Below are 23,446 nucleotides of genomic sequence, written 5' to 3'. Positions count from 1 at the left end.
TCATGCTGAAAGCCTGTTATAAAGTTCTGACCTCAATTGACCACTTTTTGGAGGAATTGGAATCCTGACTGCACCCCAGGCTTCCTCTCCCTACATCAGTACCTGATTAAATCTAGTGAAACACCTTCCCAGAAGAGTGGAGATTATTATTACAGCAAACGAGGGGCTAAATATGGAATAGAATGTTTAAGAAGCATATATGGTCAGATGTGCACAAACGTTTGTCCGTATAGTGTGTGTTGTTCCCGACAATCATTCACTATTGTTTATTGGCAGTAAGAAATTCTGATGCAGGTCTTACTTGCCATATCTCTTTTTATCTTTTCTCAGGATTATCCTCCATAAATTATGACAGTCATGTGACACGCAGGGCCCGACGGTTCATGCATCTGCTAATGCTGAGCTGAAGCAAAGCTCACGCTTCTCCACAGTCAACTCCTTTTTATCCAAGGCAACTAATAGCTAGCTAATGCCATTCAATTAAACTAGCCTTTTACTAGCTAATGTTATAAAGAGTATGCCTAATCGTATTTTCCACTGTTTAAAGCAGAGATAACAGAGCTAAATAAAAGGTTATTTGACATCCCTTATTGATTAACACTAATTCCGTTGTCAGCAGGGGGCAGGCAGCTATATGGACTACAAAGATCGATATAAGGTTTTATATTTTTTGGTTATTTGTGGTTATCAAACATTTCACAAAGGTTTTAGCAACCATTTTAGTGTATCTTCTTAAGGAAGAATACTAAAGAAATGGAACTTGAATATATTTTGGAGTAGTCAGGGTGCAGCTTGTATAGGAGTACAGATTTACTGTCCTCTAAAAATAACTCAACATACGTCATTGTTGTCAAAATAACGGACAACAAAAGTGAGTACACCCTAAGTGCTGTACATCATGTAACCATGCAAAGCCATGTGTCCTAGTCATCATGTTCATGTTTTCGTCTGCATGACAGGACCATACAAAATTGTGTATCTTTTATTAGAGCAGTTAAGATTTGCTGCTTTCTGTATAATTCTCTTATACTGAACACTGGATGTTCAATATGGCACCTCATAGTAAAGACTCTCTGAGAATTTAAGAATTAGGATTGTTGCTCTCTACAAAGATGCCAAAGCTATAGAAGATCAGTAACACCCTGAAACTGAGTTACAGTACAGTGGCCAGGGTCATACAGAGGTTTTCCATGACAGGTTCTTCTCGGAACAGGCCTCGCAAAGGTCGATTAAAGAAGTTGAGTCCTTTTGCTGTGCGTCAGGTGCAGAAGCTGCTTCAAAATACCAGATGCATGAGTGCTTCCCATATTGCTTTAGAGGTTGCAGAAGTGGAAGGTCTGCTTGTCAGTGCTCAGACCATATGTCCACACTGTAATAAGTCAGTTTGCATGGCCGTGGTCCCAGAAGGAAGCCTCTTTTAAAGCTGGCTCACAAGAAAGCCGACAAACAGTTTGCTGAAGACAACCTGACCAAGAGCATGAATTACTGGAACCATGTCCTGTGGTCTGATGAGACTAAGATAAACTTGTTTGGCTCAGATTGTGTCCAGCATGTGTGGTGACACTCTGGAGAGGAGTACTAATAAAATTGTGTCTTGCCTCCAGTCAAGCATGGTGGTGATAGCATAGTGGTTTGGGGCTGCACTGTACTGTGACATTCTGAAGCAGAACATGATGCCCTCCCTTCAGAAACTGGGCCGAAAGGTAGTTTTCCAACATAATAAAGACCCCAAACACACCGCCAAGATGACAACTGCCAGACTCGAACTTCAGCACTTTGTTTCTGCACCTCAAGCAGAAGGTGCAGAAGGTCCATGTGTCTATCATTCAGTAGTTCCGTGATGTCATTATGGAGGAGTGGAAGAGAATCCCAGCAACAACCTGTGCAGCTCTGGTGAATTCCATGCTAGATAACAATGGTGCTCACACAAATTATTGCCACTTTAGACACAGTTTCGACATGGTCACTTAGGGTGTACTCGCTTTTGTAGCCAGTTATCTAGACGATATTGGTTGAATTGGTTGACTACACCTGTATACACTTATAAACATCCCAATCATGAGCCGTCTTCTTTATTTTTTCCTTTCTTTTCATTTTCATTTTTTCAGAGAATCTTTTTTCTCTGTACCTTTGTCTTTTATTAGTTCTATTTCTTCTATAAAGAATTATTATAAATTGTAATCATTAAGAGTTTGAAATATGGTATATTGGCTCACCCTGCTCATTTAATTTGCTGAGCTATCGATAACTTTTCACTCTCCCATCTAATGACCACTAGCTGGCACTAGGTCTCAGTATCAGTATCTTTATTAGCGAGTCCCAAAACCTTGTTCTCGGTCTGAAATAAATGGTGTTGACCCTTCCTGATTAACAAGCTTATTGGTGTGGACATGACGCATGTCTGTTCTTTTTGCTCAGGGCCTCCTTCTGGCAATGTTCGATTAGCATTTTAGTCTTTGGGATTATACTTGTTTATAAGAGTGAGACTTTACAGAAACACATTTCTCTATTCAAAGCAATATTGCTGCACAGTATAGAACTAATTACTGATATGAGTCTTCATGGCAGAGGGCAGGACAATGCAGTACAGGCTACTGTATATTGGTGCACTGTTTGAATTCACAGGTCAATTCTAAGCTTGATGATCAAGCAATTTTTTATCCTTAAAGCATCCATATAATGCAGGAACTACATAGACCACTAATATCCACCTACTTAACTGCCCCATGTTTTTAATTCTTACTTGCTGCTACAGATGGGTTTCCCCTAATGCATTTAATGCATTCGGTAGAGCATTTTAACAGATGCACTTTAAAATGTTTACACTATATATACAAAACTGTGTGGACACCTGACCATAAGATTCGTATGTGCTTTTCGAACATCTCGTTCCACACGAAGTCCCCATTTTTTGTTATAATAACCTCCACTCTTATGGAAAGTTGTTCCACTAGATTTTGGAGTGTGCTTGCTAAGATTTGTGCTCATTCAGCCTCAAGAACTTTAGTAAAGTCAGGTGTGCATTTATGGTGAGGACACCTGGGGTCCAGTCTGCATTCCAGTTCATGCCAGAGGTCTTCAGTAAGGTGGAGGTCAGAGTGTATAGCAGGCCACTCAAGATTTTTTACTCCGAGCCATGTAAACCCCGCACGCATTGTCATGCTGGACCAGGTTTGGGTCTCCTAGCTGAAGTAAGGAGAAAATGTAATGCTCCCACATCCTAAAACATTCTTTGCAATTGTGTGCCTGTTACTGTGTGCTAACAATTTGGGGAAGAAGCACATATATAATGTCTTATTAACATTGTTCATATAGTGCATTTAGAAAATGTTATGGGTTAAAGAAATGATTGTTTCATGAAACCTTGCTATACATTACCTTTATTTTGATTTCATTTTATTTACAAACCCGCATTGATTTTAGTCTAGTAATAGTGTTTCAAAATGTATTTAGGCTTTATATAGACTAGCACATACATATTACAATGTTATTACCTATCTATTACTTGGTTATTCCATTATTTGGGTTGGAACTGTAGGTCGAATACATTTGACCTTTATTTAAAAGCTAGGACTAGGGCTCAGTCTGGCCTCATAGACAATTTCAATATTCACAATTTAAAATTTTTGAGAGTGTGGCAAGCTTCTTTCCATTCAACTCTCACTCACCCAGTAAGTTTGAAGCTGTCAGCTCAGCTGGCATTTCAGGCTGTTTTTAGCCACTGATTGTCTTTCCCTTACTAACAAACCCAGCATCCTGTCAGCACGTCCACTAAAAAGGGACACGGACAGAGTTTGTATTTTAACATTGTCTCTCTAAGCCACTGCATTCACTGTATTTTTTATTTTTTTATACTAAAACTGCAAAAATATCACAAATGCACTTTCGATATCTCTGAAAGAAATGAGAAAGTGATGTATGAATCTATGCCCTTCTTTTTTCACGTTATCATGTCTAAATATTTTTTTCCAGCAGTATGAGGAAGGAAAGAATGAGGGGCATTATTTGGTTTTATTTCTCTTCACTGTTTTTTTTGGTGAAAACAGATAAGCCTGGGGAAGTGTCTCAATCGTTCTTCTTTTCTTCTTTTTTTTTTATTTATTTCATTTCGTAGACATGTGTAATCAACGAAACAAATCCTCTATGGTTTGATGATTAGATCTTTTACCCATGCATGATGCTGGAATATTATAAAATATACATGTAAAAATCTAAAACCTGCGATTTTCATACTGCAGAATGCAGTGTGTGAGAAGAAATGTCACCTACACTCTAATTACCTAATTATATCCTAAAGGTATTTTTACTGTTTGTTTAATTCAATAAGCGTTCTTCTCACCTCAGGCTCTTTTCATCACACGCATCCGTTTTTCTGACGTTATCCATTCAGCATTTTTATCCGTGTGTCATGTCATTTTTTTGAAGAAACTTGAAGAAGCAATGAAACTGTGAACAGTAACAACAAAGCACGAGACTAGTGTGAAAGGTGAGTTTTTCCATATATGTGACTTCAAATACATGTGCAAGTGGTAAAAGTATGTGATTCAACTGCAGGGATCATGCGACATGACGTGTGATGATGAGTGGCTAATTGGAAATTGTGGTATTTGTCTGTAATCCTGACTGATTGTTTTATTTAAAATTGTTTATATGAATATGTATGCATGTCTCTATGGAAACAATGCACATTGTATCGAGCACATTAGCATGAACTTAGCTTATAATCAGAGCTAGTGTCTGAGCTGTGTGGACAGTAACAAAGTAAATGTAAATAAATGTAAATACTGTACTTAACAAGCTTTTTGTGTATCTGTCCTTTAATGCAGTATTTCCATAAGGGTTGTCAAATTAACGCCTTAATAACGCAAATCTTTTGAACGCACGATTATTGCCGCGCTCATTTCTGTTTGACCACTTTGATTATAAATAAATGACTAAATAACTAAATATAAAGGTGATATTAAAGCCTTCTACACAACACATGCTTTATGTTGATTCTGGCTTCACTAATAATAAACATACATTTGCAAATAAAGCATCAATATTTGTCCATGCCAATGTTGACTAGATTACAAACCTGAAAAGTATTCATTTAAAGCAGCGGTTCCCAATTTTTTTGCGCCACAGACCGGATTAATGTCAGACAATATTTTCACGGAGCGGCCTTTAAGGTGTGGCGGGCAAATACAAGAAAATAAACTGATACGACGGCATAAAAACTAGTATTTTTCAAATATAATAAACGTGAATCCGTTTTTGTGTAAGTTTTTTGTTAATTTTGCTAGCTTGGGGTTTCATTTTAGCGGTAATGTATTATGTGTTAGCAGTCGGAGCAGCAGATTTAAATAGATTGACTATCCATTCGTGGAAACTTTTACTTTACTTTTAACTTTTACTTACTTTTACTTTATACAGTAAGTAAAAGAAAACGTAACTGGTCAAGCATGCCACCAATCAGAGTCAAACAATTTTGATTGCCATCTACTTAGCAGGAACATACAGTTTAGCGTCAGTTCATCAGCAACAGAACGTTTTATGAGGAATAAATGATGTAAGAAACTCCTGATCGTTATGTTGAAGTAGGATTCAAAAATTTAACAGGCAGGACACGAGCTGTAGTTTAGCATTTTCTATTCTTTTTACTGCACGTACATGAAAAAGAGTCTTTTTCTATGACACGTCTTTAAATCCATTAACATGTATATACCACCTAGTGAACACAAATGGTAGAACAATTCAATAGTAATAGAAAACAATGCTGACCCGAACGTGCGAACACCAGAGGCCTTGGTTTTGGTTCATGATCATTTTAATAGATGACAAATTAATATCATTTTATTAATAGATTGGTGTGTTAAGAGTAATATGAGAGTCTTTTTCCATTAACTGAGTTTATTAAGCAAGACTTGTGGCAAAAATGTCAATAGAGAAATTATATCCATAATAAATCATAGTACTGTAGATTCTTAACATTTGAGGGCAAATACTTTTGTACCTTTACTCAAGTGAAAGTTTGACTGGAGTATTATTTTACTGAGTGTATCACTACTTTTATGCTTTTATGAAATAACGAATCAGTTTCAGGAGTTCATTCATGCTGTGAAATCATGTATAATAATCAGCAAAATAATATAAACCTTAAGATTCACCTTGCAGCTGAAACTACTGTCGGAGCTGATTTTGATTGAATGATTCAATGTCAAATTTAGGAATTCAGGTTCAGGATGATTGAATTAGGAATAAGAGAGGCTGGGGGTAGATGGATGAATCCAATCTGGTTGATTGGCTCAGAGGTCAGCTTGCATTCGAAGTGAATAATACGTCAATTTCTGTGTACTGAGACTGTGTGTGTGTACATAAATGCAATTGTGTGTGTGTGTGTGTGTGTGTGTGTGTGTGTGTGTGTGTGTGGTGATTGTGTTTAATTCGGGCTTTATCTAATGGTAAGTGATAGATTGCTAATCTTGCCAAAGAAGGCAAGAAAGCAATCATCCCACCTTAATCTGTCTCTCTGTTCTAATTTATCCTGTCTAATAGAGAGATGCTCTTTAGCCTTCTCAGCTCAGAAATGTCACTGCAGGCATTGATGAATTTCATTTCCTCCACCGCTTTTCTTTCCGTATTTATTCGGTCTTAGCGTAATCCAGGTGGAACGCTCAAGGCCACGTAGCGACGAAAAGAAGGCAAGGCCGAGCGAACATTAGTTACATAAAGTGCTGCCAGATCATAACGGACATAATTAATTTTCATTATGTTGAGTCATGTTTTGGGTAACAAATCCGGCGGGAAACGCATACTTCAACAAATCACACCTAACCGAGTTTATATTGATTTCGTTTTTTTCCCAGGACAGCTAAAGGCCAAGGAACGGTGAGTTGGCAAAAAAACAATCTATCTTGTGTCCAGGAATTGCTGAGGCACCACACGGGTTTTAAACTTCCGTCATAATTTACTCACTCGTTCCGACAGAATTATGGGATCATAAATATAGTGTCACACTGGAATGTGAGGAATTTTTGTGACCTCCATAAAGGCAGGAATTTTTATTTGTGATGAAAGCCTCTGCACTTACAGTTACATAAATCAACTCGGCTTCGGCTCAAGCCATCGACCATTAATACTTTCAGCTCCTGTGCCTTCCGTTTACCGTTACAGTTTTATATTCTTTCCTTTTTTTTTTCTTTTCGTTTTGCTTGGTTTTTCCAATAAAAGAAGCTAAATGGATGTTTGTGTCTAGAACAGCTCACTCTAAAGTGTTTTATTCCACTTGTACTGCAGCAATTCATTTATTCCTGACACATTGTGTGTTTTTTTTTTTTCCCCAACCATTTATTGCAATACTGTAACTAGAATTATGTGGAACATTTGCCATACAAGTCCTTGGGAATTAGATGATACTATAGACAGTGATGTATTAGACTGAAATTTATTAAAATAAATGTACAAATTAAATAAGAGAATTTCAGCCAGCAGTTTTATCTGGTTGAATAGCGACTGTACATTTGACTTCAAGACTGTAAGTATGGACCAAGTTATCTACTTATGTGCTGGATTTATGAGATTTTAATGTGTTTAGCTTTGTCAATGTTTCCATATGCACAATAGAATAGAATAGAATAGAATAGAATAGCCTTTATTTGTCACATATACATTACAGCACAGTGAAATTTGTTCTTCGCATATCCCAGTTTTGCTTGGAAGCTGGGGTCAGAGCGCAGGGTCAGCCATGATACAGCGCCCCTGGAGAACAGAGGGTTAGGGGCCTTGCTCAAGGGCCCAATAGTGGCAGCTTGGCGATACCGGGGCTTGAACCCCCAGTTCGATCAGTAATCCAGCGCCTTAACCACTGGAGCTACCACTCCCCACCACTCCCCTAATACTGTACGTGCATAGTATTGGGACACCTGCATTTTCCTGACATCCATATGTATTTCTTTCCCAAAATGTTACCAATAAATTGGAAGCACACAATTGTTCAGGATGTATTTAGATGCAGTAGCATCACATTTTCCTTACACTTTCCTACATTAGGAGACCTAAACCTATTCCAGCATTCTAATGCCCCTGTGCACAATGCAAACTCAAATCCAAAAAAAGTTGCTTACTTGGGTTGGAGTGGATGATCTTAAGTGGCCTATAAAGCCACTACATCCTACATCACCCTACATGAGTACCTGACTTTACTAACACTCTTGTGGCTGAATGAGCACAAATCTCCACAAGCACACTCCAAAATCTGGTGAAACATCTTACCAGAAGAGTGGAGTGGATATTATAACAGCAAATGAGAACTTAACGTAGAATGGGATGTTCAAAAAACTTGTACCACTTCAACTGATTCTGAAAAGAGTTAGTGGGACAGAAGGCACTGCGGAATCATAAAAGTGTGGTGTTGCGAGAGCATTGAGGTGCACTTGTCCAAGACACTATGTATACTGCTTCTTATTGTTTTTGTTAAAGATTTTCAATATAAAATGCATTATATGGCCAAATGTTTGTAGACACTTGACCATCTACACTTCTGTAAATGTGTTCGATTAGGTTTTGGAGCGTGGCTGTGTACATTAATGCTCATACATCTATGAGAGCTTTAGTGATGTCAGGTAGTGCAATTAAAATTATCCTATATATCCTAAAGGTGCACAGTGGGGTTGAGGTCAGTGTTCTGTGTTAAAGGTCTTCCCCTTTAGCCTTGATGTTTATATGCTGTAACATATTTAAGCCGAAAGAAAAGAAATTACAAATCTACAGCATACAAAAAAACATTGTACAGCATTATGTGTTTCCAACTTTGTGGCATTAGTTTAGTGAAGAGCCACGTATTGAGTGTAATGGTCAGGCATCCACACATATGCAGCCATATATTGTTGCTGTGATTGTTCCTTCAGACTTTTTTGGATTTACCCCAAACTGGCAGCTTTGTTTACCCAAAATTCTTTGTTTCCCAGGGTCCATCAGGCGGGTGTGAATGCAGAATGGCCTAGCATGATACATTTCACCTTTCAGCTGTACCGCTTTCCGCCGGTCACCACACAGCGCCTCAAGCTTTTGGCATCTGAGGCCGATTCAAGACCCAATTACCCCTGCATTCTATTTGTAACTAACAGGGATGGCAGCGTCGGACCGGGTGAGATCATTATCCTCACTCTACATTCATTCATTATTATTTAACTCTTCAGCATTTTGGCGAGGTTGCCAAGGGTGAGTTTTTGCCTATTCATTCTGTTCTGATTTGAAAGCAGAAGTTATTCCAGGACATAATATTATACTAATGTACATTCTTCCCTGGATAATTAAGATCTCTGAGCTTCAGGAACAACTCAAAGTTTTGCTAATAGGAAAACATTTCCGCTAGAGCAATAAAAAAGTTGGAAAACATTTAAAGAACAGAAACAAATTAAAGTTATGTCTTTGACAAAGCATGGCATGCGTCCCATAACATAACAGATTTGCACAATCCGATGGGGATTTGAGCATCTGGAAGCTGGAAAGTAACTGGTGCACTGTGCAACAAAAGAAATGCATATGGTGGTAGTGGAGCTGTAGTAATATATAATCTCTATATAGTGCATTTTAAAAGTAATCACCCGCAATGAACGTATCCAATTTGTGGTTACAACCAGGAGTTGAAATGGACTTTGCTAAGAGTTTGGTTTGCCATTGAAGATAATAAAGTTAATTAAAACTAAAATATTTAAAAAATATAATATATACAGGTAGTTCCTGGGTTACAATGGTTCAACTTATGATTTTATTAAATTTTATTTTTTCATTTTACATTAATAATAGTGATAGGACAAAATTGTTAAAATATTTGACAGAAGGCAAACGTAAAAGCGGATGTGCGATACAATTCTTTAAGATTTTTTGTGGTTTTGGAATTTCAAAGTCCAGTTTCAAATTCACCAGACACTAAAACAGAGTGCACTGTTTAGTTTCATCACCTACATGCATGCTTCTTACCGCTGCCACATACATACACTATATTTCCAATAGTTTGCGGACACCTGATCATAAGTATATTATGTGCTTTTTGAGCATCACATTCCAAATTTAGTCCCAGTAGAATTTCCTCCAATCCTCTGGAAAGCTGTTCCACCAGATTTTGGAGTGTGCCTATGGATAATTGTGTTCATCAGCCACAGGGGTGTTAGTAAAGTCTGGTACTGGTGTAGTTTGAGGAGGCCTGGGGTGCAGTCAGTGTTTCAATTCATCCCAAAGGGTTCAGTAGGGATGAGATCAGAGCTCTATAGCAGGCTACGTAATAGAGTTTTTCCTCTCCAAGCCATGTAAAGCATATCTTCATGCAGCTCACTTTGTGCACAAGGGCATTGCCATGCTGGAACAGGTTTGGGTTTCCAATTTCAAGTGAATGCAAAATTTTATTATACCAAAGATATCCTGTTTAATTGAGTGCCTCCAGGTTTGTGGTAACAGTTTGGAGAAGAACGTCAAGTCAAGTTTATTTCTATAGAGCTTTTCACAACAGACATTGTCTCAAAGCAGCTTCACAGAAATCAGCAGTCATGGTGAACGAGTGTATTTATCCCTGATGAGCAGACATGGCGACTGTGGCAAGGAAAAACTCCCTTAGATGTTATGAGGAAGAAACCTTGAGAGGAACCAGACTCAAAAGGGGAACCCATCCTCATTTGGGTGACATCAACATAAATCTTTCAACAATACAGAACACTGAAGAGTGAGAACTAACATGAGTACAGGAGTATAGGATTATAAGTAAATGTACCACATATAGCAGAAAAGGTCAGGTGACCCAATACTTTTGTTTATATAGTGTATATACTATAATGTTTACACAAGGCAGTACTCTAAATTACTTTAATTCGCAAAAATATATACTGAAATTTGTTCAATTTAAAAAAAATATTTATTTGCAAGCTACAATGGGGTCATCTGAAAACATCTCCATTATAAGCCATGGACTACCTGGAAATAATCACATGATTTTTCTGCCACATGTTCAGCTGATTTAAATAACTGCAAAATTGAGCAGAGGTATTGTAAAGGTGTTCCTATTAAAGTGGGCAGGTAATGTATATAGAGCATAAAGCATGAGTTTGTGGTAGTTCTGTACCGTTGGAAGTTACTGGGTATCACAAACCAACTACCTGGTGCTTCATATTATCGCCTGTGTCTTAACCTGAAGCCCACACTAGTTCACTTTAAGGGTTTTCCACACAATCAGTATTTGAGCAACAAATACTCTTTTACAGAAGGTGAACTGTAGCAGTCGACTTGTCTGAGCTTTAATTTTTCAGAAAAGTTCCCTCTGCAAACACACCGGGCGTGCTGAAGAGTGTGGAAAGCACTCGAGCGGAAAGACTCAGTGATGCTCTAGTTGTTAGCAGGACACCCAAACTGGCACGGTGGGCTTGTTCTCCTGCCAGAAGCATTCATTATGGGTCCACCATTTATTTTTGCACTAACCGTGACCCACAGCTGAACACGACTTTAATAAAACTCTACTTTTGTTTTTTCCTTAGTCATTAGGAGCCATGATGTCTGTTTGCCCGCCTGCCACACATATATTTTTGTACTTCAGCCTTTCACAGTAATAAATGGGCAGTGATCGGCAGTGTGTGTGTGTGTGTGTGTGTGTGTGTGTGTGTGTGTGTGTGTGTGTGTGTGTGTGTGTGTTTTCACAAGGACATTTTTGGCGTCAGTTGAAAACACATTAGTATGCATGGTTGCTTTGTAGGCGTATTTCAGGCAGATTTATTTTTTTCATTCACAAATATAAATGCTGCTTTATCCTCTGGCTATTATTTTTTACATTTTCAGACAAACACGCAATATTTGGATGTATATTTTAAAGCAGACTCTGAAGCAATATTTCTTCATTTTTTGCCTATCTATAATATTCTAATATTACCTATAAATTCGGTATTGTTTTTCTTTTTCTTTCTTTTTTTTTTTTTTTTTTTTTTTTAGAAAGAAGGTTTCTTGCTATTTCATCAGAAGCTAGAGCACTGTTCAACTGTCAGCCACAAATCTGCCTCATTAAAGTAAAATGTGTGGATTTTTGTGTATACACTGACAGGCCCTGATCCCACATTTGAGAAATGTGAGCAAATTGTCCATGCAGTTAAAGGGCATTTAGTGGGTGGATTTGAGTTCTCAGAAATAGGACAATGATTTAGCTGGTCTGTAGATGCTTCTGGAAAGATTCCTAATGGAGTACAACCTGTTTCTGTCCTCTTTAATAAAATAAGTTCCCGCTTAACCATGTAGGCCATACATTTTCAGTGTTCTGTCTTCATGTTTTATATACAAGATGAGTTTTCTTTGGAAATGTAGAATGGATTTATGACAAGTCTAAGCCAAACTCATGTTCTTGCAGGCTTCTGATTCTGCAACTCGAAATTGTCATTTGTAAACACCTAGTAAAAGCTGATCTATTGTATTTTGTGTCCCAACGATGCCACAGCCATTTTTGCTTTGAAGCAAGGCAGCAAAATTGGTGTCCATTACTAAACAGTACACCTGTTTAACTGTCCATCACTGAATACTACACCTATTTAAGAGCATTACTAAAAAGCACACCTCAACAATGATCGAATAATACTGTAAGAAATGGACATTATATGCCACCCAGATAAACATAAGTTTCATTCTGAGTCTGGTTCCTCTCAAGGTTTCTTCCTCATCCCATATCTGGGAGTTTTCTCTTGCCTCAGTTGTTACTGACTTGCTTATTAGGGATAAACTTATAAGGAACAAACTTATAGGCTCTCAACTTCTTGTATACATTCCAACTGCATAAACACTTTATCTCTGTAAATCTGCTTAGGGACAACTATTGCCAAAAGCACTATACAAATACCCTAAATTGAAATGAATTGAATTAAACTGTACTGAATTAAACTGAATTTAATTGAATTAAAATTTGCTCTCTGTTTGAGAAGCATGGCATACTCTTTCTTTCTCTCTCTCTCTCTCTCTCTCTCTCTCTCTCTCTCTCTCTCTCTCTCTCTCTCTCACACTCGTATGATTCAGTCACAGGCTGTGACTATAATGAATGGCCATTCGGGTCTCAGGGAGGGAGTTTTTTCTTGCCCTAGTCGCCACCACATTATTATATACCCGATTTATCTCTGGAATGCTGCTTTGAGACAATGTCCTTTGTTAAAAGCGCTATACAAATACAATTGTATTGTGAGATCATATATGTAGACGAGGACAGGTAGCGCTTACACTTTTACAGGTAGTAAAATTTTGTCACAGCATAATCAACAAGTTTAAAAAGCTGTTGTTGGAAAATAAAATGGAAAAAATCTGCTTGTCCTAAAGCACCAGAACTGCTCATTTGTCCCATTTTATCCACCATTTTTAGCCATAACCTTACACTGCCACTTTTCCTGTTCATATCACTGGCAAATGGGGTATTTTCTGACTATCAAAATGCTCTTGTGAACATTTGTTGACCAGAAGCCCTTAAACACCAATCTCAGTGTCCATTTACAATCCCTTAAAAACATTTCTTTACTGCCTCTCCTCCCCTCGCCCTGTCCTCGTCTCTGACTCGGTGTCTAGCTGAAAGCCGAGTGCAGCTCTGCTTTGTCCTCCCAGCAGCCCTCTGCCTGCTTGCTGAGAGAGTTAATGGTGCGAACAGTGAGAGGGGAATGGAGAAACTGAGACAGGCAGTAGGAGAAGGGGAAGAACATAAGAAAGAGAGCGACGAAGAAAAAAAAAGCACCGCAATTGAAAATTTTGGCACCTCATTTTGGGTGTCATTTGTTCCCCATTGTCTCACTCGCCCTCTTCATGTGGATAGGATACACGCTACAAAAATACATATTACTGCTATAGATTGCATGTTATTGAAGGCAGTTAGGGCAGTGAGAACAGCTCTTCCTCCCACTCAGCCAGATGAAATACCCAGCGGTAGATTAGTCAAGACAGATGGGAATGTAAAGGATGTGAGTGTGTGTAGGAGGTCGTTTTTTGCACGTCGTCCAGGTTACATTGTCTGGCCTGCAGGATTTGATCCTGAACTTTTAGAGACACATTTTTGTCTCTCGTGTGAATGCTTACTCCCAGGTGAACTCATTATTATGGATAATGCTCAAGTGTGTCTGACTGAATTAAGGTTATGTACACCGGCAGGCATGACACGATACTCCAAAGATACTATACAGGAAGTGATTACACATTTTGCCAGCACAACATATTGTTGATGAGAATAGGACTTACACCAAGAGCAGTGCTTCAAAGTTAAGTTAAGCCAGCTGTGGTAAAAAATCTGAATGCATGTATATGCTGTATTGAGGTTTACAGTAACTACTATTTGTATGGCTGCATAATGTATCTGCTATGAAAAGTTTCAGATTATCTAAGTTCAAATTAAACCAGGCTACTTTCCATAACGCTCATATCTGACTAAAATTTCTTTTTGGACTATGAGAAAAGCATGGAGTGAGGTTCAGCCTTGCAAATGTTGTATGTGTCTGATACTGCCACATTGTATACTTCTAGTGCTTAATATAGACCATAATGAATGTTAAACTAAACTATATTAATATGCAGAAGCAGTATATTATGCCACAATTCTTCACAACAATGACATTATTTGTGGTGTCATTTCTCTGTATTCTCAGCTTCATGGCATATAAGACTGATGGGTGGAGCTGCAGTATAGAAATACTGTAGACTACTGATTGGTCAAAGGCAATTATAAGTGAGGTCCAAAGAATTCCAGCCAATTATTAGATATTATAATACAATGTATTGCATGTTACAGCAAAAACAACAATGTGATCTGCTATTTCTATCAGTATTATCTACATCTATAGATTTTGGCCCATGGAGTATACAATAGTGCTGATGTTGAAGTAATACTGTAGTGCTGATGTAGAAGCAATGGAGATATCTCGTGTCAAATAAGCTTTTTATTTCCCACCAAAAAAAAAAAAAGTTTCTGGTTATTCCATTTTTTTTTTTTTTTCATTTTTTAAGTCTTTAGCTCCGGCTTTTAATTAGTCTTAAAATTTCAAACCCGGTTCTATTACCATGTGATTTTGCTTTATGCTAAAAATATTGCTTGATGTGACCAAAAAGAAAAAAAAAAGATCAAGGCAGTAAAGTAAACATAGGATGAAGATGTTCACTTGCGCAAAAGACCTCTGGAGAAGTCTGTCCAATTCCGTGGGCGATGTTACGCAATGGAAAATGAGAACGACATTTAAGCAAGGAACAAATAGTTACGGATTACAACTGCACTGAGCAGAGTACCAGAGTGTCCAGGCAACAAAAAAACACTTGTAGTTGCTGCAGTTTCAGCTCATCCTTCACTTATTGAAGCTTAGAGTGTGTTCATGCATGATGGATTTGGTATTCAGTTGAATAGGGTGTATAAAGACAAAAGTATAGAACTATGGAAATGTTAGCAATTCAAGTATTATAACTGATGTATGTGTATATATATTGTTGTTTCAGGGCAGCCTGGGCTGCAGTTGCAGTACCGTGTCGATCCTGCGTTCCTTAAACCTGGCGAGCGCGTATGGTTTTTCCGCTACCTGGCACTCCATACTCTGCACATCGACGTGTGGGACAGCGACTCTCTACTGCTCATCGGCTCAGCAGCTGTTCAGCTGAAGGTTCGCCACTTACACACCCAAGACACACTAACATCACTGTTCAGAATGTACACGAACACTACTTTAACCATTTAACCATTTAAACTACAGGGCGCCAGGCATTTCATCCGAAGGTGCGTTACTCAGAGCTCTCTTTAAGACATCCTAACATTTCCCCATTTGGACAATGGTTTAATTTAAACCGACGTGCAAGCGGACTGAGTGGATGAGTCGACTTAAAGGCTAAAGTAGCAGTGATATGGTTCTAATTTATTTGCGCATATAATATGGACATGAGACAGACTTGAACTGACATCAGTGTCAGCGCAGATGTAAATAGTAGAGAGTAGATATCCGACAGAGGGCACAGTAGTAAAGTCTTTCACTTATTTCAGCATGCAGATTTAGATGTAGTTTTAGACTAACTAATAAAACAAATTATAATATTCGCAGGATATCATTATTATCTGAGGTTGTATACAGTAATAGGTTATATTAGGTAATGTAGAATCTGCCAACGTGTAGCCAAAAGTGATGTATGTGTGTGTACCAAGTATCCAAATGTAGCCTGGGTAGAGAATGATATTGTTTGCATGATATTATTATCTGTTGTCGTTTTGCCATTATTACATGATTGTGTGGTCACCAAAATATACCCGAGACTCCAAATTATTACACTAATAATCCAGTGTAAGAGAGAGAGAGAGAGAGAGAGAGAGAGAGAGAGAGAGAGAGGAACTGCCTTCCATTCCCATACCTGATCTCTCTGTGACTGGGTTTTAAACTGTGCCTTTCCATTCCCTCAGTGCTATGAATGTTTTATGCCCTGATCTTTGTCCAGGTAAGCGGGGACAATAAAATGCTGTAGAATTAATGAGATCTGGATTTGAGTGCTCTGGGTAATGGATTTAAACAGCTCTCTTAGGTAACACTTCCAGACTTTTACTCCATGTCTACTCCACTTGGCTGCATGCCCAGCACTGGCATCCTGTTCAGTAGGCACATGTTAAACAGCAGATGCTGAATAACAGAACAAAAGTAAAACACATGCAGCGACCTCGGCGCGTCCGCGTCATCAAAATGACAGCCGTGGGGAACAGACACGGTGACCTTTTTTCAGAACGCACACCGATGGCAGATCGGACTTCTGATAAGCCTTTTTAGCCTCTTGTCATCAGATTGTGGCATTTGTCACCCAGCTGTGATGTACATGTGGATAGCTTGTTGCAATTGCACTTGTCTTGGTTCATTTGTTTGAGGTGTGTCAAGTGTCTAGTAAACAGCTTGGGTGAGCCAAGAAAAATGGTAGAGTGCTGGAAGAATCCTTTTAGTCAGATTCTTTAGATTGTTTTAATTATTTAGGTTTTAATTGTCATTTTCCAAGCATTGAAGGAAGAAATGTCCAGTCATGAAATTGGAATAAATGAAAACATACAGTGAAAGCATTGCTAACTATGTTGTAAACATGACTGAAGCACTCAATTTATTGACCAGCTCACTAAGCAATCCAGTCCCATGCTGTTCTTTCCTGGAAGTCCAACTATCTAGCCTAAAAAGCACCAAATAATTAGATTTTTTTCAAAAGCACTGTGAGGTAAATGTGTGCAGATTAATACAGACTATTGAAAATAAGCAAATACCTGAATCCTGGGAGGGGGATGACTTTCTTCACCTGCAGTCTTTATCCTCTCCTACTAATGTCTCAGGGTGGCATTATAGCACAGCAGGTAGCTTTAGGACTCGTGCCTCAGTCCTGAGCATGGGTTAATGTATGTATGGAGCTTTTTATGTTCTCCCTAGGCTACCATTTTGCCTATCCCCTCTATAAGATGTAGAAGAGTCATTTAGTTCAATTGGGGAAGAATTAGCATAATAATCTGCTCAATTAGCATTTGACTTTAAGGTATCTTGAAGTGAACTTCACTTGGCCTAAAGGATAAATTAGTCACCCCGCATGAAACCACGAAACACCTTACAGTGTATTTGCCCACACTGACAGTAAAGGAATTATTCTTAATCATCTTTTTTCTCTTTTATGGAGAGAGTTTTGGGTGATTTATTGTATGCTACACAGACAAAAAAAATGTTTGTCAATATGATGCAAAAAGTCAATTTTGATAGCATTGGATAAACAAGTTCAATTGTAGACTGAAGACATCTTGTTTTGAGATTGTATGATGAATGAGCTTTTACTTCCTGGTATCTTTATATAGAGATGTGTTAAACAATATAGAACATTGCAAAAACCCCAACTATTCCAATCCCAAGGGTGGAATTATTACAATCTGAGATAACAAAAGTACACACATCCCTTACTCAAGTAGAATTGCAGATACTTGATACAGATGTTTTTAAAAGACTCTGGTAAAAGAGTAAAGTACTGACTACACTTTTTCACTCGAGGTAAATTAAAGAAGTTTGGGCTCTGACATGTACTTAAGCAAAAAGTTGCCTTTACTACTACCTGTCATGCTGGTAACTGGAACTCACATCCTATTAATATATTAATAAAAAATAAAATAAATCATATTTTGTTACCCAATGAATGTATCAGGCCGAACAGTCACCATTTTGAACACAGGCAGAGCAAAGATGATGGTGATGGTGATCAGGAATGTCTCTATACTTAGTCATGTTTATATCACTGACTCCCTCTGTCTCATCCACACCAGCCATACTTCTCATTGCCTTCCACCATGCTAGTTGTTAGCTTGGTAGGCTAGCCTACATCTGTGGTGCATGTTAGCCAGGAAAAATACACCAGTGGTTCGAGCAGATATATGAAGGCCACAGGGTTGGTACGAGCCAGAGTGGAACTAATTTCAGGAGCACTGTGATGAGTCAATTGAGAGAAAGGCCAAAGTGTGGAAGAAGAAAGGATCTGCTCATGAACATATATATAAAATCATATGGGACACATATTGCAGGTAGTGTAGTGCAATGGTATGTGCTTGAATGGCAGCTTCTGAAACAAGGTCACTATTCATTATCGATGATTGATTAACTCATGATGAAGAAACTGACTTAATTCAGAAGTTCAGAGTAGAATTTTTTTTCCTGACAGTTTTCACAGAAATCCATTCAAACTGATTAGGGGAACTTTGTCGTGCAGGAAGCCAATGATCCAAAACAACCAGTCCCATAGTTTCTTATAGACTGCATATCTTCATAGACCTTCATTTGTGCACAGAGACACTGTCACACTGGAACAGACTTGGACCTAATTCAAGTGAAAGGGAATGTTAATGTTATAGCACGTAAAGAATTTTCCTGTCCGACTACCCTTTTGTTATTTCTCCTAGGAAACTCGTAATTTGTATGGCCCAAACCTCAAATATCAATATTTTATTCCAAGGTTGTCTAGTTGCCATATCTAGTGTGAAACGCATTCACCTCACACAATTGACACATTATACAAATTTCAACCCATTTGTTGCCTCAACCTGGCAACCAACATCCCAGTTAATATCTACGCCGGTAGTAGATGCAGAAAGGAATTTATCATGTACGCACTAATGTGTTACAACCCGACATTTTGTATCTTGTCAAGTTTATTTCTAAAGCGCTTTTCACAACAGACATTGTCTCAAAGCAGCTTTACAGAAATCTTACCTCTGGCTATTATTGTCCACCAATTCTAATATCCAGAGCTCATGGCATTTCTGTAGTACTACAGCTTGATCCTTTGGCTTAGTACATCCCTCACAGATCAGTTTTAAGAAGCTTACATCTGCAAAAAACATTTGGTTTATCTTTCACAGCCGGGTTAATTTGGGGTTGAATTGCTTTCTCTGTGCAATCGAAGAACTTCGGAATTTGCTTGGACAAATGCCGAGACCTTGTTGTTAGTCTCAGACCAGGTGTTCTGGTCCACAATCTGGTCTAAGTGCAATTGCTGTTATCTTATCTGCCTGAACAAACCACACCGAAGAGAGTTCAAACTGACTCACACTGCATATGTGAACGCATCCTATATCAGCAAAAGCGCCTCTTAACAGGTAATGAACCAAATCTCAAACGTAATTATTCTGATGCTTTTAACAGGCACTTCATTTCGCATCTGTCAGTGTATTGTAAAGGTCCAGTGGTAAATGTGCTCGAGTCTATACAGTTACACTACCTACAGTTATTGATTATTCCAGTGTTTCAAAGGCCTACACTGTCTTAATTAGGCTGCGGATGAGAAGCCAGACAGCATTCTCTCTTTATCTCTCTCTTTCTCTCTCTTTTTGGCCTCATGACCAGCGTACAGACCTGTCTGCCCCATGGGTCTTTTTTCCAGATGGCTGGTCTGCTATTCAGCACTACTTCTCTGAGATGCTTAATGAATCTAGTCCCTGGTTGTGAGTTGCGCCTCTATCAGTAATAATCATCTATATTTAATTTTAGTGCTACATAAAATATTACAAACGCAAAACACAGAGGCAATATAAAAACAAGCAAAATGTAAAATGCAGCAAGAAAAAAACAGATGCAAAACAAACACAGGTGCGTGCAGAAGATAGGCTCAGTGAAGGAGTAAATTGTAAAAGATAAAAATTAATTTCAAATGTACGTCGCTGAACGCATTAGTTAAGCCAGTGATGGGGCGGGGGGTCTGAGATATGAAAATATGCTGATGTGTGTGTTCTGTGTCTGCAGCATCTGTTGCGTCAGGGTCGAGCTGCTGTGCAGGTGATTCATGAGCTGGAGGTCATCAGCACTGAGTACCTGCAGGATGCCAGTCTGGGAAGAGAGCATGCAGGTGGACAGAGGGCCATGTCTGCCATGAGCGTCTACACCATTGTCAAAGGCAGGCTGCATATCCGACTCGGCAATGTCGGTAAGATTCGTGCTGCCGGTTTGGTCTTTTCATTTGCTCTTTTTTCTTTATTTCATTCTCTTCTTTCCATAAAATCACAAAGGTGCCTCCTTTTTCTCAATGGATATGGACATTTTTTTTTTCAAAAGTATTGGAACATCAAGGTTTATTATCAGCTATTTGCTTTAAACTGATATGTTGGATCGAGATCAAAAGATGAATAGTATTTGAAATAGAAGAATTTTACCTTCCTTATATTTATACCTAGATGTGTAAAGTGTCATTATAGCACCTATATGGCCCCTATTTATTGTCTTGTTTTGAAGTAATCCAAAATATTGGAACATGGGACAGGTGTTGCCCAGGTTTGCCCTGTTAGACTGACTGTTTCATTAGTTAATAATGCTAAATCGTTATTCCTGGTTTAAGCATTTGGTTTTGCCTGTGAAGAATGCTTTTGTTGCCAAAACATAAAAAAAAAAAAATAATCATGATAAGAACAGAGAGATGCCTATGGGAGAAAAGCGAGGCATTTTGAAGAAGAGAAAAGAGGGCAAATCAATTAGAGCCACTGCACAAGCAATTTGGAATATCCTGGGAGAAATAGAAAGAAAGCAGATTAATTTCAAATCAATCATCAAACTTCTAACCCATATCCTTGATCCACACACAATTAGCCAATACCACTTACTGCTACAAATTCTCTAGACTAATTTTGCCCCTTCAGCAGACATTGTTTCTTTCTCCTGAGATTTCCCAACAAATATTGTTGGTTAAAAAATCGACACAAACTTTTCATTCAAACCACACAGTGTGCTTCCGTATTAATGAACCTGGCAAAACCTGTTCGTGATGAGTTAAAATGACTCCCAAGTAATTTTTTTGACAGTGAGATGCCAAATGTGTGATGTTTCTATGAAACAACGCTGATTGAATTATTTTATCAGGCTTTCCTCCTACATGCCCCATCTGCTACAATACAACATTTTCCCAGCACCCTTAAATTGATTATGGTCAAATAAGCTTATTAGTTTGTTATCATTGAAAGTCTCATAGCGTATATCCCACAATACACTGGGAAGTTTAAGGTTTGATAGCTGCGATAATAGAGACAGATGGCTGATTACTAAACCAGACAGTCAGAAAAGTGTATATGAGCAGGTGCAGGAGGAAAATGTTTTAAACTTGGGATGTCAAAGCGAGTTACACTGCATGTGATACTCTACTTACTGTATATTGCGTGAGAATATTTCTGCTAACTAGCAACTCCAATTGTTCCAGAAAAATGCAGAGTGACATTTATCAGTGTAGCTCTTTTCAGTAGGTACTCTTTTACATCATTCAGTTTTATAGCTCACTAAAGGCAAGTCTCAGCGCTCCACAGTCACAATTCAATTAATTCATCCAAGACTCCCAAATAAAGAGCTCAAGCCCCTTTATCCGGGATTAGCGCCTTTGTCTGCACTATTTGTTGCTTAATGAGAAACGGTCATTAGTCTGTTCGAGAACTCATTTTGGAATTTATCAGTTCGGAGAGCCATAGCGATTTTTATCAGGCACGTCCCAGACTCCCAGGTCAAAGCTGAGGTAATTACTAAACAAGAAAGAATGAAAAGTAAAAGAAAGAAGTAGGTGAGGTGTTCTTGTTACTGATTGCCATGTATTAACGCATCGATCAAGTTCTTAATATTGTTAGTTAGGCTTCAATTGGCTATACCCCACTAATAAAATTCAAATTGATATAGTTGTTTATACTTTCTATTAGGGATGTGCATCTCCGTACCTCAAGCCGATGCGATTCGCATCTCAAAACATAGCCAACAATTCGATGCATTAATGATACATATGAAGCAGCTACTGATGGGATGCGATAAAATTCACCCCTATTATGATGCATGGGATTGGATTTCGAATTTGATTCAACACAATGCAGTATGATGCAATGGAAAACATATGATGCTTTGCAATTCAATATGGTACAGATAGTTTAGTTGTAGTACTTTAGTTCAGACAGACAGCAAATCATCAATTTAGTTAAGTGCCATCTGACTTCTAACTTGTGGCCCTTTCACAAACAAACTTTGAAGAAAAAAAAAAAAACATAATTATAAATAAATAAAATCAGATCATTCTTTTCCTGTTCTGTCTCCAAGAAGGTCTACAGCTTTACCTCTGCCATGTTAATCTATATTCTATGTGACTCTCAGGACACGCCTCTTTCGCTGTAGTGTTGTGGAACGTCATATTCTATAATCTACATATAAAATATTGGTCATGAATCATTGGTCACTTTCAAAATAATAAAAGTACACATCTACTAATAATTCTATATGTATAAACAGTTTTTAACAGATGCAAATATTTTAAAAACGATGCATAATGATACAAATGCCAGCACAACTCATTTTCACATTCCTGTTTATTTATGTTATTTATGTTATGTCCACAGCCTTATCATTGGTCCTTGAATTCATGTTTTCCCAATTCACAGCTGTTTCCACGTCTGTGTTTATTAGTTTGCGTATAAATACTGTGCTTCCATGTTGTAGCTGCAAAGTTAATTTTTTAGTTTCTGTCATCAGAATCTCATTTTTCGTGATATCCTCATTTAATTTAAAGTATAAACTCATGAGACATGTGGATTTTAACCCACTGCTGTTCTGAATTTCTCCAGGACTGATTTTATGTATTTATATATGAAGAAAAAAAATACAATTCAGGATTGTTTTTTTTTTAAACAGTATCATCATCTATAACTAACTAGGAAAGTCCCCTGGTGGTCTAGTGGGTAGGATGCGGCGCTCTCCCGGGTTCGATCCCCGTTCAGGGAACCAACACCAGCCAGTCCCAAGCCCGGATAAATGGGGATGGTTGCTTTAGGAAGGGCATCCAGCGAAAAAACGTGCCAAATCAAAGATGCGGATAATCCGCTGTGGCGACCCCTAACGGGAGAACCCGAAAGAAAATTTTTAATTATCTTTTTAAACAATATAAACTTTGAATAATAGACAGTACAGCTCAAAGTGTCTTGTTTTTAAAGAAATTAAAA

General features: G+C 38.1%; 1 protein-coding gene across 2 annotated transcripts in view; it reads left to right on the top strand.

The window, feature by feature from the left end:
* nphp4 (nephronophthisis 4) overlaps nt 1–23,446 on the top strand; it is a 204,936-nt gene that overhangs the window by 142,247 nt on the left and 39,243 nt on the right. For both annotated transcript variants that reach the window (XM_083555325.1, XM_083555324.1), the window contains 3 exons: nt 8,949–9,127; nt 15,457–15,617; nt 20,238–20,418. In XM_083555325.1, the coding sequence (XP_083411451.1) occupies nt 8,949–9,127; nt 15,457–15,617; nt 20,238–20,418 (521 nt within the window). The remainder of the gene's footprint in view (nt 1–8,948; nt 9,128–15,456; nt 15,618–20,237; nt 20,419–23,446) is intronic.

This window comes from Silurus aristotelis, assembly GCF_946808225.1.
Source record: "Silurus aristotelis genome assembly, chromosome: 11".
Classification (NCBI taxonomy): Eukaryota; Metazoa; Chordata; class Actinopteri; order Siluriformes; family Siluridae; genus Silurus; species Silurus aristotelis.
The sequence above is the reverse complement of the archived record's forward strand: the minus strand, read 5'-3'. Positions and strand labels throughout refer to the sequence as shown.